Genomic DNA, 18,300 nt, shown 5'->3' with positions numbered 1-18,300 from the left:
TACTGCCATTTGATATTCAGTTTTAACACAGAGTAGTTAACTACAGAGAGCTAAACGATAAATAATTTGAATATATTAAAGATGATAAAAATTTTACTGGTTACTTTTGTATAAGAGTTGTTATCTAGTATAAAGAAAGGTATGCTATTAAAAGTTTAAATTGAAAATTACGTAGCATATGTCAATAGACAGTTCAAAATTCGAACTCAATTGACAAATTTACTATTGTATGTAAAATTAACTATCGCCCGTGACTCCGTCCGCGCTGAATTATTATATTAATTAATAAATAGCTTATGTGTTCTTCCAGTCTGAATATTCTACATATGTGGCAAATTTCATCAAGATCTGTTTAACTGTTCCGGAGATACCTTCAAATAAACATCCATCCATCATGATAGTAGTAAAATAGTAAGCTTATATTTAAAATGAAAAAACAAAATATTTTTAAGCTACGAAAATCTTATCTGATTAATATAAGTGCAATCTTATAAATGAAGGTGAAACGTTTTGGTGTCGTCCACGACCTCGGTCACCTCGTTATCTCTCTGCCTGGCAACATGCCAGTCCTGTGTTGTGACGTCACAGTAATATCTAGCATTTGACTGCAATAAATTATCACAACTGCTAAAGTGATGAGTCTATATTGTGTTGCAGTGAGTTTCGACTACCAAAATAACTGGAAAAAAAACTTTTTGTTAACTAAAATTATAAATTCACTAACTTTACTATGGCATTTCGGGTAAAATACGAATTAAATGAAATTTCAGTCACAAAGGATTTTTTTTTATATTGAAAAAGTTAGCGTTAAATTTCCAAACGCATAAATCGCGCGAAAATTTATGACTTCTAAAAACCTCTTGTCAATCGAATAATTAATAATAGTAAGTATTACATCAATTGATTCACAAGAAATTATGTAAAGTAAAAAAAAAAACCCTCGTATCATTAAGCAATAATTATTATAAGTATTCAAGTAAAACAGGTATTAAGTAATTGATCAAGTTTTTCGGCAGCCCTTGCATAAGTCACTGAAAGTGAAATCTGAAAACACTTTCCCTCTTATTTGCCAGTTATCTGTATTATTCTAGGAAATTAATTCTTACGGTGTTCAATCTATAAATACCTAAAGAATTACGTATTATTGTTACTAACATTTCTCTTACTCTCACTGTCAAACAGAAAGAAAACACGCCTATATATTCTATACGTAATCTATTTTAATGAGTCAAATTATACAAGCGTCGGTGGCTCAGCAGTTAAGCACGTGACTTGCAAGCAGCAGGTGTTGAGTTCGAATCCCGCCATGTACCAATGTGTTTTTCGATTTACATATGTACATTTATCCGACGTTCTTACGGTGAAGGAACGGTGGCGCAACCTGCACATATCTGAGAAGAAATTCAATGATATATGTGTGTAGTCACCCAACCGGCACTGGGTCAGCGTGGTTGACTATGGCCTAGTCACCCCTAACTTAGGGTAGGCTTCGAGCCCCTAAGTGGGAATGTATAGTGAACAGATGATGATGATGAAATTATACGAAAACTAGCTTTTACCCGCGACTCCGTCCGCGCGAAATAAAAAAAAAAATAGAAAACGGGGTAAAAATTATCCTATGTCCGTTTCCTGGTTTTAAGCTACCTGCCCACCAATTTTCAGTCAAATCGATTCAGCCGTTCTTGAGTTATAAATAGTGTAACTAACACGACTTTCTTTTATATATATAGATATATAAATTGAGTTGTCTGTATGTTGCGTAAAATGTCTCATTATCATGCAACTCTGTGTGTCACTAAGGTAATGTATTCTTTTGGAATTTTTATGTTGTTGAATACCAATTTAAGCAATACATATTACCAATCATTAAGTTGTGATAGTTTAAAACTGGTTTTTTGGTTTTAGTGATTTCAAAATGTTTACCTGGTATTTAAAATTCGTTAAAAGTTTTCCACGATATGTTCTTTTCTTTTCTGTTGATATTTGTCATTCTAAATGTGGACTTAACTTGAACAATTTAAGAAAAGTGTATGTTTATATACGACTACTAGCTTTCGCCCGCGACTCCGTCTGCGCGCAGTTAAAAAAAATGAAAAATAGATGTTGGCCGATTCTCAGACCTACTGAATATGCTCACAAAATTTCTTGAGAATCGGTCAAGCCGTTTCGGAGGAGTATGGCAACGAAAACTGTGACACGAGAATTTTATATATTAGATTTCATCAGTGTAACCCAACACTTACTATCTCTCTTCTCCTGTATACATATTACCAATATTATAAATGCAAATGTTTCGATAGATGAATGTTTGTTTGAAGTTATCTCAGGAATGACTCAACCGATCTTTATGAAATTTGGCAATAGGTTGGAAGAACACATAGCCTACTTTTTTATGTTTTTTTTAATTCCGTGCGGGCGGAGTCGAAGTTCTCTTTAGTTAAAAGTTATACTTTAATATGAGTCATATGCAATATTTAGAATAATTAAATAACATACAATAGTGTATGACATCCATTAAGGATGTCCAGTAGCGCATGCCATGCATTGAGCGGCACATCTCATGAATAATGCCACGCATGCGCCTTGCCCTCGCCACGGAAGCTTCCTGCCAACCTAAATAGACTTGCAGTTTCATTCATTTGCATATATTTTATTTTAATTATAATATCACACAAATACCGTATCTTTTTTATATATATCTATACATCGAGCATTTTGGTCCAAAGCATCTTTTGTTGAACATATTAAATTCTATGGTTAAAGGATACGCAAATGTCCTTACTTGGTTATAACTTACATATTTATTTTACTTTAGAGAGCTTGATATACTTGCAAATAAACAGCTAAATAAGTTACCAGGTTTATGCTGTGGCTAACTTAAGCATTCTTAGTACCTACAGTAGATTTGGGTTACCTATAAAAGTAATTCCTAATAATCATTGTTCCTAATATCAAGTTTCCTTTATACGTAAAATTAATATGTATTAACTAGCTGTCGTCCGCGACTCTGTCCGCGCGATATTAAAAGAAAACTTTATAAGTAGTCTATGTGTTTTTCCACACAATGTTCTACATCCGTGCCTAATTTCATCAAGATCCGTTAAGCCGTTCCGGAGATACCTTCAAACATCCATCCATCTAAACATTCGCATTTATAATATCAGTAAGATTAACTATGAAAATATGCAGAGTGAAGACCATCGTATACTGAGACGTCATAGTGCGCATTTATGCACATACTTCATACCAAAGCAAGAAAACAATGGCTAATACATAGAGCGTTCCGTTTATGTTATATAACAAATACATAAGAATTGTTCTATACATGTACAGGGACATAAATAGTGATGTTATTTTGAGTATGCACTTTGGAGCTATTTGACTGTCATTTTGTCTTTCTTCAATTTAACTATTACAATTCTTACAAGCATCCTGGTTTATTGGTTTTGACCCTTTATAAACATTGAATTTTTATCTTATCTTACTTCTTACTAATAATAGGTTCTTACCAATGAAATTGCCGTTCTGCAGTACTGGACATTTCAAATCAAAATCATTTTTGTTTGCCTAAGAATTCTAATTTCAGATTTATTTTATTTTGAAAACATGGAATTCTTTTTCCAAAAGTAGGTATTTGTTTATTGACTAGTGTTAAATTTTTATCGCATTTCAGTCTTTTCGTCATCATGGATGAGCTAAAAATTAGTGACAGCAACGCGGCACAAGCGGTACGTAACATCAACGACGTTGATCTTGATGAAATTTGGCACAGTTGTAGAACATAAACTGTAAGAATACATAGGCTACTTATTACGTTTTCTTTTAATTCCGCACGGACGGAGTTACGGGCAACACTAGTATCCTATAAAAATAATTCAGTTTAAATTATTTTGCATAAAAAAGAACCTTTCCCTATTGATAGTTGCACTATGTGGGAACTCCGCAGAATTGTTTATGACTCACTTAGTACTTATTGTTTCGAAACAATCACTTATTGAATTGACCACCAACGTTCAAGCGGCTACAATTGTATAACGAATGTCATTTGTATAGTCCGCACATCACTATTTAGTATTCATTTTCATTTTATTTCATTTCATTTCATATTCATTTTATTTCAACTTGTCAATAAGTGTTGTTACCTCTCTATCGTATATGTACCTCGTGTATACATTCGTCTCACTCCCTAGTTGTCAAATGTACACGGTGTTATGCAGCTAACTTAGGATAAATATTTGGGGTTATATACCGTTGGTAATCGTACCTTATGATAGGTACTAAACAAGTTAATAGGAACATTTTACAATAACTGTATTTTAAATAATACAAGAAAGAAAATATATATGTATAATAAAACATACGGTCTGTTTTGACCTTTAACCGTCGGAAAAATACGAGCTCAACTACTATTTTTAATGAAGATTTTTATGTGCTCTTTTTTCAGAGGTAATCTAAATCTTTGTTTGTAGAAAAGAATGTTGTTTTCTTGTGTTTTCTTTAAATGTGAAAAGATAAAGAGTGTTTTCAAGCTTAGAAGCATATAAAAATATATTCGCATCTTATTGGAATCACTTTGGCATCGTTTATGAAAAGTGCTCGTTTTTAAGACTCTTAGGTGGATTTTATTTTGTTTTAAATGTTATAAATGCGAATGTTTAGATGGATGGATTATTGTTTGAAGGTATCTCTGGAACGGCTCAACGGATCTTGATGAAATTTGGCATATATGTAGAACGTAGTCTGAAAGAACACATGGGCTACTTATTACGTTTTTTTTAAATTCCGCACGGACAGACTCGCTAGCGATTCTGTCCGTGCGATGTCGAGCTAGTATGTTCTAAATATAAAAATGAATCCCTGTTTCCATTGATCACGGACATCAGACGTGAACGGCTTCGTTCGGTCGGTCTTTGTTATTATCAGGAAAAGTTTCTTATGATAGAAAAAAAATAGGATTCGGATTATATTTGGCATAGATATAGAATGCATTCTGGAAGACTAGTTATTAAGTTTTTTTTAATTCTGCACGGACGAAGTCGCGAGCAAAAGATAGTTAAGTTCAAATATAACATAAAATATATTGAAGACATTAGTGTGTTTATACGTCGTGAGAGATATATATCGTTGTAAAGTCTGATGATGTTAACATGTTAAGTAATTTTTATGACGGAAGTATTCGAAGTTTTATTGAGATGAGTGATAAACAAGGACATTTTATACTACAGTGAATATTAATACATAGTTATGAACATTATTAACTTGTGAATAAATTGCAGTTATAAGTTTAAGCTAATGTAAATCACGTTTAAATTAATTTAAGATGAATACATTGATATGAAATTCTGTTAAAAATTGCATAACACATCTTGAACTGTCGAGACCTTGGCCGACAATATCATAATTTTATTATGTCTGAAAATAAAAATAAAAGTAAGTGGTAAGACCCTTTTTTGCCGTCTTAGTATAAAAAAATTGTATGATACATTTTGGAGTATTCATTACTAGCTTTTACCTGCGACTCCGTTCGCGAATATTAAAAAAAAATGAATATGTAGCCTATGTGTTCCAGACTATGATCTACATGTATGCCAAATTTAATTAAGATCCGTTAAGCCGTTCCGGAGATACCTTCAAAAAAACATCCATCCATCTAAACATTCGCATTTATAATAACTCTGAACCAAATCGTAAAGTGCGGTTGTTTCTGTTCGCTCGGATATTTTACGATGTCTTTACAACTTAATTTTGTTACCTTCGACAGTTTATTTTATAAGATGCAGTATTCGTACTTCTTGTGTTTGAATTCTTAGTCTGTCTCATGTAGAATTGTTTTTATATGCCTTAAATTATTAGGTATTCAAAGGATTTCTATATACGTATCTATTTTAACTGCTTCTATTTCTATGGAAACTAATTTATTATTTAACTCCCGATATACATAATTGTTATGTTACTTTATTTTAAAAAATTATATTAAAATATATCAGCAGTGGAAACCCACATAAAACCTCGATCAGAAATTATACATCTATATATTCATAAATAGAGCGTCGGTGGCTCAGGGGTTAAGCACTTGACTTGCAATCTGCAGGTCCTGGGTTCGAATCCCGCCACTTACCAATGAGTTTTTCGATTCTCGATTTACATATGTACATTTATCCGACGTTCTTAAGGTAACAGAAAACATCGTGATGCAACCTGCACATATCTGAAAAGAAATTCAATGATATGTGTGAAGTCAACCCGCACTGGGCCAGCGTGGTTGACTATGGTCTAGTCACTCCTAACTCGGGGTAGGCTCCGAGCCCCTCAGTGCGGACATATAGTGAGCTGTTGATGATAATATTTATAATTACTTTGCAATTTAAATGTATACTTATATATTTACATATAAGATAGGCGACAGCAATCCGTCACAGAATGAATGCGGTACGTTGTCTACATCATAATGCTTTGTGCAAATGTATTGTCCGCCTCGAGCGGTGTCGTGAGGTTGTATAAACTTTACTATAACAATTCATACAATACTTTGTATAAGTAACATACTCTACATATATTTTTATCAAGCTTTATATATAAAGACGTTCCCTATCTGCTCAGCAGCTTCATCTAATGGCTACCTGATCATACCTCTTCATGGTTATCTTGTGACCGTTCTGTCAAACACTTGTGGGTGATAATTATTTGTTGGACTCATAAATCTTATTAATGTTATAATTGCGAAAGATTGGATTGATGGATGGATGGATGGATGATGGAACGACTTAACGTATCTTGATAAAATTTGGCACAGATGTAGAATATAGTCTGGAAGAACACATAGACACATAATAAGTATTATTTAATTCCGCGCGGACAGAGTCGCGGGTGACAGCTAGTTCTTTTATACACGTGATCAATGTATTCCAAACAAGTTTATGAATGAAAATAATGAGATTCTTTTTTTTTCTATTCAATAATACACATGTTAGCTATTATTATACTATCCAGTAGATACGGCTCAAGTATACGGAAGCGCAGTCTCAGATTACCTGAGCACACACGCTAATAGATTGGCAAACAGTGACGCGGTCCAGTGTACGTACCTTGGACCATACAAATATGTTTTACCACTATATCTTTGCACATTAAACGCTTAAATATGATTATAAAGATACTGTTTTACGGGTAAATTATTTAAGAGTGATGACGTAAAAAACTAGTTGACATATTATATTAGGTAATGTAGGAATTAAATTCGACCTCTGAATGACTTCAGTATACATTTTATTCGAGATTGCAAGTCACTCATGTTTCTGCTGCTATATATATCTTAATAGCTCCTAATTCTCGTCATCCTATATTTTTTTAAGTTCTTGGCTTAAAAGGATAAAGCCTATTTCTTGTCGCCGTAAAAACTTTACTACTACGTTTGTGAGTTAAATTCAGTTATGTAAACATTCAACTCTTACTTATAACTGAAAGTTAATTTCTCGAGCCTTGGAATACTAATTAAGTTTCGGTTGCATTTCTTTCTGTTTCGTAATAAACGTCTATTGAATTTTAAAAAGGAATTTGTGATGCACTACATCGATCACCTAGAACGCACAGCGGAAAATACTAATTGCAATGGCTTTTGTAACTTGTTCCAAGTAGATTCTTCTAAGTTTCAATTTATGTTATCCCAACTTTATCCCCCATCATCGTATTCTACTGTGAACTTGAACTTGGACCAGTGAGTCCAATCCTTATTCCATTTTATGGAAGGCCTATAGAGTGTTCATAATTCTATAGTTTGTACTTCCGTTGTTTTATATTACACTAGCCTTTACCCGCGACTTCGTCCGCGCGGAATAAAAAATAGGAAAATGGGTAAAAATTATCCTATGTCCGTTTCCTGGTTCTAAGCTACCTGCCCGCCAATTTTCAGTCAAATCGATTCAGCCGTTCTTGAGTTATAAATAGTGTAACTAACACGACTTTCTTTTATATATGTATATAGATGACAAATTTAAATTTTGATCGAATTATTCTTGGTATGAATGTCATTGTTAATGAACTCTATGATGAGGGTAAATATATATCCTCTAGTATCTATTGCGAGGCCACACTTCTCAAATATCAAAACAAGTCAGTATCAATATTAGTACATTATATACACGAATGAGCGTCGGTGGTTCAGGGGTTATGGACTTGAATTACAATCTGCAGGTCGTAGATTCGAATCCCGCCATGTACCAATGTGTGTTTTCGATTCTCGATTTACATATGTACATTTATCCGACGTTCTTACGGTGAAGGAAACAAACATTCAAAGATATGTGTGAAGTCCAATCCGCACTTGACCATCGTGGTTGACTATGGCCTAGTCACCCCTAACTTGGAGTAGGTGCCGATCCCCTCAATGGGGATGTATAGTGAGCTGATGATGATAACACGTATAAAGTTTGCATTATTAAAAACATACAATGTTATCGTTTAAAATTACTAGGCGTATCTGTTTTGGATGGGTCGAGTTTTGTGATTTTTGTATGTGATAAGGAATCGTAGTTGCTTCTGAAACTGACACAACTAAACATCATTAGGAATTATTTCAATCAATATTTGAATTAGCCGAATTCCGATTAATACTACGACACCCCCATCGAATAATCTTGTAAAGCACTCTTCCGGGTTCTTGCTTTTCCGTCAAATTCGGCATCAAAAGGTCCTATTACACGTTGTGAATTTTTTTTTAATATTTTTCTTAATGTTAATTACGGAGATAAAAAGTCATTATTGAAACAGATTTTTTTTTATTTCCGATATTATAATTTTTCCTTCATAGCACAGAATATGCCCGGAATACACGAATAAAAATTAAATACAATGTAGCTATAAAAATTAGCTTTGTGTTGGTATCTAAAAGATTCTTGTACAATAATTATTGATGAAGTTATTAAAGAAATACGGTTTATTGCTCTCCTGAAAAATTTGATTTTTCCTATTACGGGGTCGGGGGCGTCGACTATTGACTAGTTTAAATTCTATAAAGGCCTAGTTATTTACCGGCCATGTTTCATAAATTATTCTTACTGTTTCTCTTTATTTTGATGCAATAAAATTCTCCTAAACTTATCTATTTAACGTCCGATCTGACCTGATATTACTCTTATAATATTATTGATATCTCTCGAGTTTTGACACTATCATTCCACTCGAGATAAGTTACAAGGTAGGGCGAATTCAATGACTCTTATAGAGCCTTATATAATTTTAGAACATATAGTTTACGTTCGATCATATATTGAAATTGTAAAAGACTAGCTGTCGCCCGCGACTTCGTCTGCGTGGTTTTAAAAATGAACTTAATGAGTAGCCTATGTGTTCTTCCAGACTATGTTCTACATCTGTGCCAAATTTTATCAAGATCCGTTCAGCCGTTCCGGAGATACCTTCAAACTAACATCTATCCATCCATCTAAACATTCGCATTTATACTAATTAGTAAGTTTTCGGTAATTTATTAAAGAACGGGAACAAAATATCAGTTTTGTATAAAGCAGATGTTAAACTTAAGTAACTTAAGTATGAAGCAAATTTTATTCTTTAACTATACATATTGCTGAAATTGGCTGTGTAGTAACAAATAAAAACATTGTATTATAAATTATAATGACCTGTGAATAATATAACACCCCTTATCTGTTATTGAAATCTTTGCATCACCCTCTTTATGCACAGATAAGGCACCGGCAGACTGAACCTATCATAGTTTAATTTTACGTCGTCCCCCATAACTGCTGTTACGCATAATACCGGACTGATTTCTATTGCGAGCTAAACTAAAATAAGTCTAAACTATAATAATAATCCAATAGGCATATTTTAATTTGATGTGTTTGAATCAAACCTAGACTACCTAGACTGGCTGACGTTAAGTAAACTGCTTGACGTTAAATTGAAAATTGACAATCTTAAATTTAAATATAACAAAATTGCGAGTTATAAAGGTCGATTAAATATGCAAGGATGGGTTTGAATTATTCCGAAGCACGTCACGATTGTATTGGGCAAGCTTTGAGGCCGGCATTCCTGGGACTTTGTTTATTGCCGGCGTTATCTGGATTCAAAGGTGAAAGGAAATCGTACTCGACTCCTAACAAATTACAAATTCAACTATTTAAATTACTAAATTCGGACTATTCTGTAAGAACACATTTTTATGTGCATGTTTATGGCATGGTTTAGTGTTCTTTGGAATATAAAGTTTTGTGAACAATTCCGGTCTTAAAATTATCGTACAACCATTTTTATATATCTGCTTAAGAATCTTATATAATAGAACTTTTGTCCACAGTCAATGATTCAACTGAAAGAGCGTAAAGAGATGGACGAAGCATTCAAGAAGGCACAGAAACCTTGGGCCAAACTGCTGCAGAAGGTAGAACGTACACGACTCGAGTACCACACGGCGTGCAAGCAGGAGCGCACCGCGCAGAACCAGGAGCGAAATGCTAGCGGTGACAGCTCGCTCAGTCCTGACCAGGTCAGTTCACAGGTATTTAAAATTTTTCAATAAATTACTGGATGTTGTACCCTGCATGCCAACTTCATTAGAACAACGCGTCTGCTTAAACCATACTGCATCGGACAGAACTTTATTTCAACTAACGTCTTTTGTTGAAGATGTAACAAAGCTTGTTTAGCTTAAAATAGAACTAAGATTGTGATGAACAGAAGAGCATTCATCACCATTATCAACCTGCCCTTATCCCTATGGAGGGTCGGCACAGTATGAACTCCTCCATACATCTCTATCAGCCGTCATATCTGAATTTACCCCTTTCTTATGCATATCCTCTTTCACACCATCAATCTCAAAACGACGAGCATTATAATAAACAAAGTTAGATTTTATCACCTTTAAAAACTAGTGTTTAAATAGTTATATATAGTCCACAAACTAGAATTTTTTATGTCTTAATGTTTTATATGTGTTGTAATCTAGACTGTGTACTTTGTGAACGAAGATTTAATTCTCCATTCCTTGTTGCGACCGCTTTGACACGGCCTTGTTAGGTCGTTACACTTCTATTTCTGTATTACACACTTTATTATTTGTCAAATTTGACAGGTTCATAGATTATAATAGTTTAATGGCCGCGATAGACTTGTTAACCAGTTTCTCTTTAAGACGATATTGTTGCAAAGGTTTGCTAATAAATCCATAATACTAAGTTCTAGTTATCTTCTTAGAAGGAAAAATTATCTTGTGATAATTGTACGTACGTTTTAAAGATTCAGATTTGTTTTTTGTTATAAGGGTGTTTCCTTATCTTTATATTACGTTCAGTTTCCCATCTTGTAGGTTATGATTCACTAATATTTCAGATTAAAGCGGATATTCTCTTTTTGGTGTTTTTATGATTGTTTCTGACCCGGATATCTTTATTAGGAATAATTTACACGCGATGTTATTTACATATGTGACTCAGTCTTAGTTACTTTCTGTTAACATGACTTAATATAGTTGAGCTCTATTACGCATTATGTGCTTAAGTAAGTGATTTCGTTATAAATACCACAAAATAAAGTAAATAAGTATTTAAGTAAATAAATCCAATTCTATATATCCTAGAGCGAGCGCTATATAACCCATTATTTAAAAAAATGTTTTATTTGATAAAACGGTATTAATTAACTCGATCCCTTGTCAAAGTGAACCATCAATTTACAACTTTGTTAACCCACAATCAAAAAGGGTACGCATTCAACCCCCGCACAATCGATTGACTTCGGATCGGGTTGCTTTTGAAGTGGCAATTTAATTTGTCGCCTGACCCGTCCCATTACTATCTCATTCACCTCTTCTTGTAGCCCGAATCGTATTATTTGGTTTAAATAAATTTAAAAAGTTGTTCAATATTTAATAGTACATGTAATAGTTTATTTAACTATCGGTTTCCATAGCAGAAATTCATTCAAAAAATTATTACTTTGAATTCTTAAGAAAGCACAAGGGAGAATCAGTGGTAACCGACGGTCAGAACATAATAATCCGATTGACTCCCCCCCCAAGACACTCTGCGATCAGTACAATTGAACGACACATTTTACGTTATATAGGTGACAATATACATACCAACAAACATATATATAAATATAACATAAAAATGTATCTATGTATATATCTTTTCGTGCAGAACTATATGTCAAAGATGGCTTAACACTTAAGTCACGCTATAGCGTCTTGCCCGGTATTGATCCGACGACCCGAGTTCTTTGACCACTCGACCCATTTCCAATCGAATTACTCTATCGACCGCATTGCTTGTCCGCATTACGTCTATATTAACTATTCATAGATATTATATATTTTATATATTAAAAAGATATATATAATGGTATGATATTCCTCTAACAGAGTGACTAAGTCACTCTCTTAGTTAACTTTAAGTGTAGCAATAAGTTATATTGTTACAGAAATACCAGATAGTTGCGTAAGACAAGTATAATTTTATAGGAATTCATAACTTGCGGTAGAGACGAGAAATATTTTTCTATTACACTTGTATGTGTTCACAGTATGTGTTTACATTACACACGCTGATTGATAAGCGGAAGCGTATTCTTACCAAGTATGTGAGCAATACTTTGTAACAATAATCAATTAATATTATTACCATTTTAATGTCATTAAAGGGGCGTCGGTGGCTCAGGGGTTAAGTACTTGACTTGCTATCTGCAGGTCCTGGGTTCGAATCCCGCCAAGTACCAATGTGTTTTTCGTTTTTCGATTTACATATGTACATTTATCCGAAGTTCTTATGGTGAAGGATAACATAGTGATGCAATCTGCACATATTTGAGAAGAAATTCAATGATATGTGTGAAGTCAACCAACCCGGCTAGTTTGGTTGACTATGGCCTAGTCGTCCCTAACTTAGGGTAAGCTCCGACTTATAAATGAACCATCTTAAAATTATTAACTTAATCCGCCTCCGCTTCATTTCTGTAAACAAGAATCTTTGTAACGTTAAATTCCTGAGTGTATCAGGTGCAAAAGGTCACAATAGTCCGGATATCACGTATACCACAAACTTACGTGGATGTTGTCTTGATATGATCGGATACATTTCTTTGTATTTTGAAACGTTCAAACGCCAATTTGTAACTTTTTTTTCTTGATAGAGAACAGAATGGTGAATTTTGTTTTGGTAGTGGAAATTTTAACTAATTTAAATATGTTATTCATCTGCTTCTATTGTTCTTTTTGAGATTTAAGTAACAGTTTCTAAGTTGACTGACTATAACTACGTTATATACGTATTTTCAACTTTGTGAACCTTATGAAATTTTATGAAAATCAAAGGTTTACACTTCAAAATTTTCTGCAAATTAAACGTAAACTTTTTAATAACAGCTTTCCATGATACATTATATTATTAAAGTTTCAATTTAGTTTTTTACTCGAATTTATATAATCTTATGTTCAGGAGTTCTATCACGAATATTCCTCAAAACGTTGTTGTTACGTCATCAACAAAATTTTTATTACAATTTGTGCAGTACCAGGCCATAAAGTACGCCAATTAATCTCATACAAATTGTCGATGACATTACGAATACATTCTCACAGTCACGCAAACATTCGTAATAGGCCCTCTGTTCATTGTTTAAAATGACAGTGAAGACAAAAGTAAAGTAGTACTGAATTGTTTCTCTCACCAATTGAAGGTAGAAGAAGACCGAAGAAGGTATGAATTGTGTGAAAATGAATATGCGTAGGAAGGGAGTGAATTAAGATATGACGGCTGATAGAAATGTATAGAAGATTAATACATACAGTGCCTTCGTAGACCACCTGCGGCTATCAGCTATAATTACGTGAAGGGTGTGCTCTCATGTTCGCAATGTGCGAGGATTTTTGCAAACAAAATTGGCTACATAAGCCACATGCGAGCACATCAACGTCAAAACCGGAGCTGAAGACAGTCGCCGTGGTCGATATCGGCCGGGATTACATTTTACATTAGGACAAAGGATAGTTTATACATGACTAATTAAACCCATGAGTGAAAAAGTTAAGAATCAATAATATTGTAGTCAACAACTAATCATTAAATAATTTCAGAATGACGTGTTCAATGATAAAAAAAAAATTAAGCATCAATGATTATTTTGCGGATGTAGATTACTATCAAGAGTCAAATTTATCATTATTTATATATAGAGCGATATCGTGTTATATCTTGGCATTAAATGCATTCAATAGATAATATGTACGACCTTATTTTGACGGTTCAATATATAATATTTAACATTTATAAAGGTACAAGACATAAATATTATGTTAGAGACATATAATTACATACGTTGTAGATGTTATTTAAACCTTGTTACGAATAAACAATTCATATACAATATAATTTTGCTATTCATAATGTTTTTGTATCATGAACAGACAATAAGAAAGATCATTTTATCTTTTAGTATATATGTTACATATACTGTTATGTAATTTATATAATACTAGCTGTCGCCCGCGACTCCGTCTGCGCGCAGTTAAAAAAAACTTAATGGGGTATGAAAAATAGATAGTAGCCGTTTCTCAGACCTTTTGAATATGAATATAAAATTTCATAGAAATCGATCAAGCCGTTTCGGAGGAGTATGGTAATAAACATTGTGACACGAGAATTTTATATATAAGATTGTATATTCTAAGATTTGTTTAATGTCAAAGAAAAACAATTTTCCTGTTACCACGAGTTTCCATGGCGGAATCAATCAAACTTTGTCGATGTCTCAGTTTTTTTTTTTCAAAAATAATATACATCATAGAATGTCTTTATATTTTTGTTCAGACAGTACAATTTTTGATGTGATGATTTAAATTTATTTTTAGTACACACTCCATACGACTATGATGTAATTATCCAATCCAACGTCTTCATTCCAAAAGTTTTTGTAGCATAAAGTTTTTGAATAGTATCATTAAAATATCTACACTCACCTGCGAGGAATAGTTCCTCGAAAACTCTCAGTTAATGTAATCTGCCCGTCTGGTGCTCCCGAAATAAAACACTTGGAAACTATGACGTCATTCGCCCACGCACCCCGCCTTTTGGCCCATCGAGGTTCCCTAACAATGTACTGGTATCAAATGAATAAAAGTACACCAGCTCTCATCCGCGAGTCCGTCCGCGTGGAATTAAAAAAATATAATAAGTAGTCTAGGTGTTCTTCCAGACTGTAATCTACATGTTTGCCAAATTTTATCAAGATCCGTTCTGCCGTTCTTGAGATACCTTCAAACAAACATCTATCCATCCATACATTCGCATATAATATTAGTAAGATTTAAACGTAATCGCTATCAATTTAATTAGAAATATAAAAAAAAAATTAAGAGAGTAACCCCTCTATATCTTGTATCGCAAAGACTATATATAATTCCGTGACAAACAACAATACATCATCATCATCATCAGCCTGGATTTGTCCACTGCTGGACGTAGGCCTCCCCCATCGATTGCCACAATGCCCGGTCCTGTGCCGCCCGCATCCAGTGCACTCCCGCAACCTTGACCAGGTCATTGGTCCACCTTGCAGGAGGCCTACCCACGCTGCGTCGACCTGTCCGTGGCCGCCACTCTAGGACTTTTCTGCCTCATGAACAACAATACAACATGACATTTATTAAAATTACCATATTTTATTAATGATAAATTATTGTCAAATAATTATACTGACTATTGTAGGAAACGTGTCATCGATAATGATTGCAACAAAATATTTGAATAATAGGATAGTTGCACACAAGGGTAGTAGTAGGGCAGAACAGTACTGCTATTGTTTTGAAAAATGCTCCGAAATAGTACCTGACAATTTAGAGTGACAGTACTGCACTAGCCTGCATTGCTCTAATGTTCTACCTTCGTGTGAAATTAGCAATAATCTTCAATGAGTTTTCAATGAGTTATTCACGAGCGGTTTTAATGTGGTCGACACGCGTCACAGAGCGTGACAATACTTTGCATAAAATGAACTGACAATGTACTCCTAAAAACTTTATTACTCGGCACTTCAGTCGGCACGTTGATCTGAGGAGTACTCTGGTTCTAGATGTGCCAAATTAAATATCTCTACATGTATTATACTACTAAAATGGAAGTGTTTCTTGAAACTTGAGAAATTATTAGTGAAAACAAAAACCTTCTAAATATGTTGCGTAGTAATTGTTGATTTTATATAACAGAATATAAAAGTTAATTTTATTCTATAAATAATCTGTTTTATTTTTGTTTTTATCAAACACTCTGTATAATATTAGAACAGCTACTTAATTAATTTTCATTCGACCACAAAATATGTTTTGTCAAAACATATTCGGTATGTATTCACGTTAGAGTATGTTCGAATATCCCTTTCTAAATTCTCGACTACCCACTACCTACTGGTTATCCTATAATAGCTGTCAAATTGAATTTGTGCCTCGGAACCAGTGAGTCCGTATGTTGCAACATTACTTCCAATTTGTGGATATTTACGACTTAATTTCGAAATACGCTATTTTGAAATGTGCACCGCTAATATAGTAACTAGAACTAGCAAAAGCTATTTAATATTCATTTTGTTATAGTACTTTGAAATAATTTAATGCTTTATAACAACTAAAGTTAACATTAATAAATTTAATTTCAAAATGGTAGTGGATGAGTTAAGAGTATTTTATTTACGTCAGTCATGTGAATGACAGTAATAAAAATTGTAGGTGTAGATAAAATTAATCAATTTTTACATTTTATCCTTGTTAAAGGTCTTTTTAAGAAATAAAAATAACTTATCAATCATTACTCAAGCTACAAATATTTATGGCCAGTTACTAATAAAGATATCTTTAAAGAGTTGCATTTTTATCATTCCACTGATTTTTTTTATTAATATTTTCTGCCCTGGATACTAGTCCTTTTGGCCATTCCACTGATATTGACATAATATTGCCATCCTTCAAATTCTCTGTAATGAAACAGAGACCACAAACAGCCAATACAAGTCTTACGTTAGTGAAAACGCCCAGTAATACAAACGAAAATAAAGTCGACTACGATAAGCTTCATAAAATGCAACGACCCTCAAAACGACGAATTCATGTTACGAGATAAAATGTTTTATGTTGTACGCTGGACAGCATTTTAAAAGCAAATATAGGAATAAAGAAATAAAAACTGACGGCTACAAATTTGAATGAATTTTTTTTATGTGTGTTACCGCGAAACTGCGCCCCTGGTGGTCCGATTTTGATAAAAATTATTTTAATCGAAAGGAAGTCCTTGCAGATGGGTCACATTTTTTTTTTAAATAACTAGAAAACTAGTAGATTTTGTTTATTGACCTATTTGCTTAAATTTAACCTATATAAAACAATCGAAATGTTATCTATTGTTTAGAAGGCGATTAATTCATTTTGATACTTATACACTAAGCAAATAAAATAACCTTCGTATCGATAGGATTTTTATTGATTCGTGGACTCGGTCGTTAACTTCCTCACTAATTGCTGTTCATTGAGTAGGTATGAACTTTTTACACGGGTGTCCATTCATTAGGGGTCGTTCAAAAAGTTTTCACGCTTCAAAAACCCTCAAAGTGATGAGCAAATTCCACTAATAGTACAGTTCAGTTAACTGAAAACGCTCTCATAGTCCTAAATAAATAACATATTCTTTTACTACTACAAGCTTTTATATAGTTTCACCTCACCATGGTTGTCTGTCATAAAATCTTGCAAATTAAATTTAAAGTACTTCCCGGTTAGAGATTGAGTTGAAATTTTGCATACAAGTGTACATCGCGTGACAATGCAATTTTATGATGCTGATCTGATTATGGAGCTGGAAGGAGGATAAAGGAACGTCAATGAAACGACATATCGAGTTTGGGCTCGTTTGAATCGTCTTGTATGTCTTTTTTACAAATTTTTTGTTCTTTTGATTACCAAGAACATTTTTTTAATTCTTAATCACGTCAAGTTGTTCTTTTTAGACTAAAATATTAGGCTGATGTCGCTATTTCAAATTGAGCACCAATGTAATATACCTATAAAATTCTCGTGTCACAGTTTTCGTTGCCATACTCCTCCGAAACGGCTTGACCGATTCTCATGAAATTTTGTGAGCATATTCAGTAGGTCTGAGAATCGGTCAACATCTATTTTTCATAACCCCCCCCCCCCATTTAGTTTTTTTTTTTAACTGCGCGCGGACGGAGTCGCGGGCGACAGCTAGTAATTGTATAATTTAACAATACTTGAGCGCTGTAAACTAAGTTTTTTGT

General features: G+C 33.5%; 1 protein-coding gene across 4 annotated transcripts in view; it reads left to right on the top strand.

Annotated features, from left to right (window-relative positions):
* Positions 1 to 18,300, top strand: part of LOC106719363 (protein kinase C and casein kinase substrate in neurons protein 1) — a 77,230-nt gene that overhangs the window by 45,315 nt on the left and 13,615 nt on the right. For 3 of the 4 annotated variants that reach the window (XM_014513697.2, XM_014513698.2, XM_014513695.2), the window contains one exon: positions 10,319 to 10,519. In XM_014513697.2, coding sequence (XP_014369183.2) covers positions 10,319 to 10,519 — 201 coding nt within the window. The remainder of the gene's footprint in view (positions 1 to 10,318; positions 10,520 to 18,300) is intronic. The other variant, XM_014513696.2, reaches the window with a different exon arrangement.

This window comes from Papilio machaon, chromosome 22 (assembly GCF_912999745.1).
Source record: "Papilio machaon chromosome 22, ilPapMach1.1, whole genome shotgun sequence".
NCBI classification, from domain to species: Eukaryota; Metazoa; Arthropoda; class Insecta; order Lepidoptera; family Papilionidae; genus Papilio; species Papilio machaon.
Note: the sequence above shows the minus strand (reverse complement) of the source record. Positions and strands in the feature narration are given on the sequence as shown.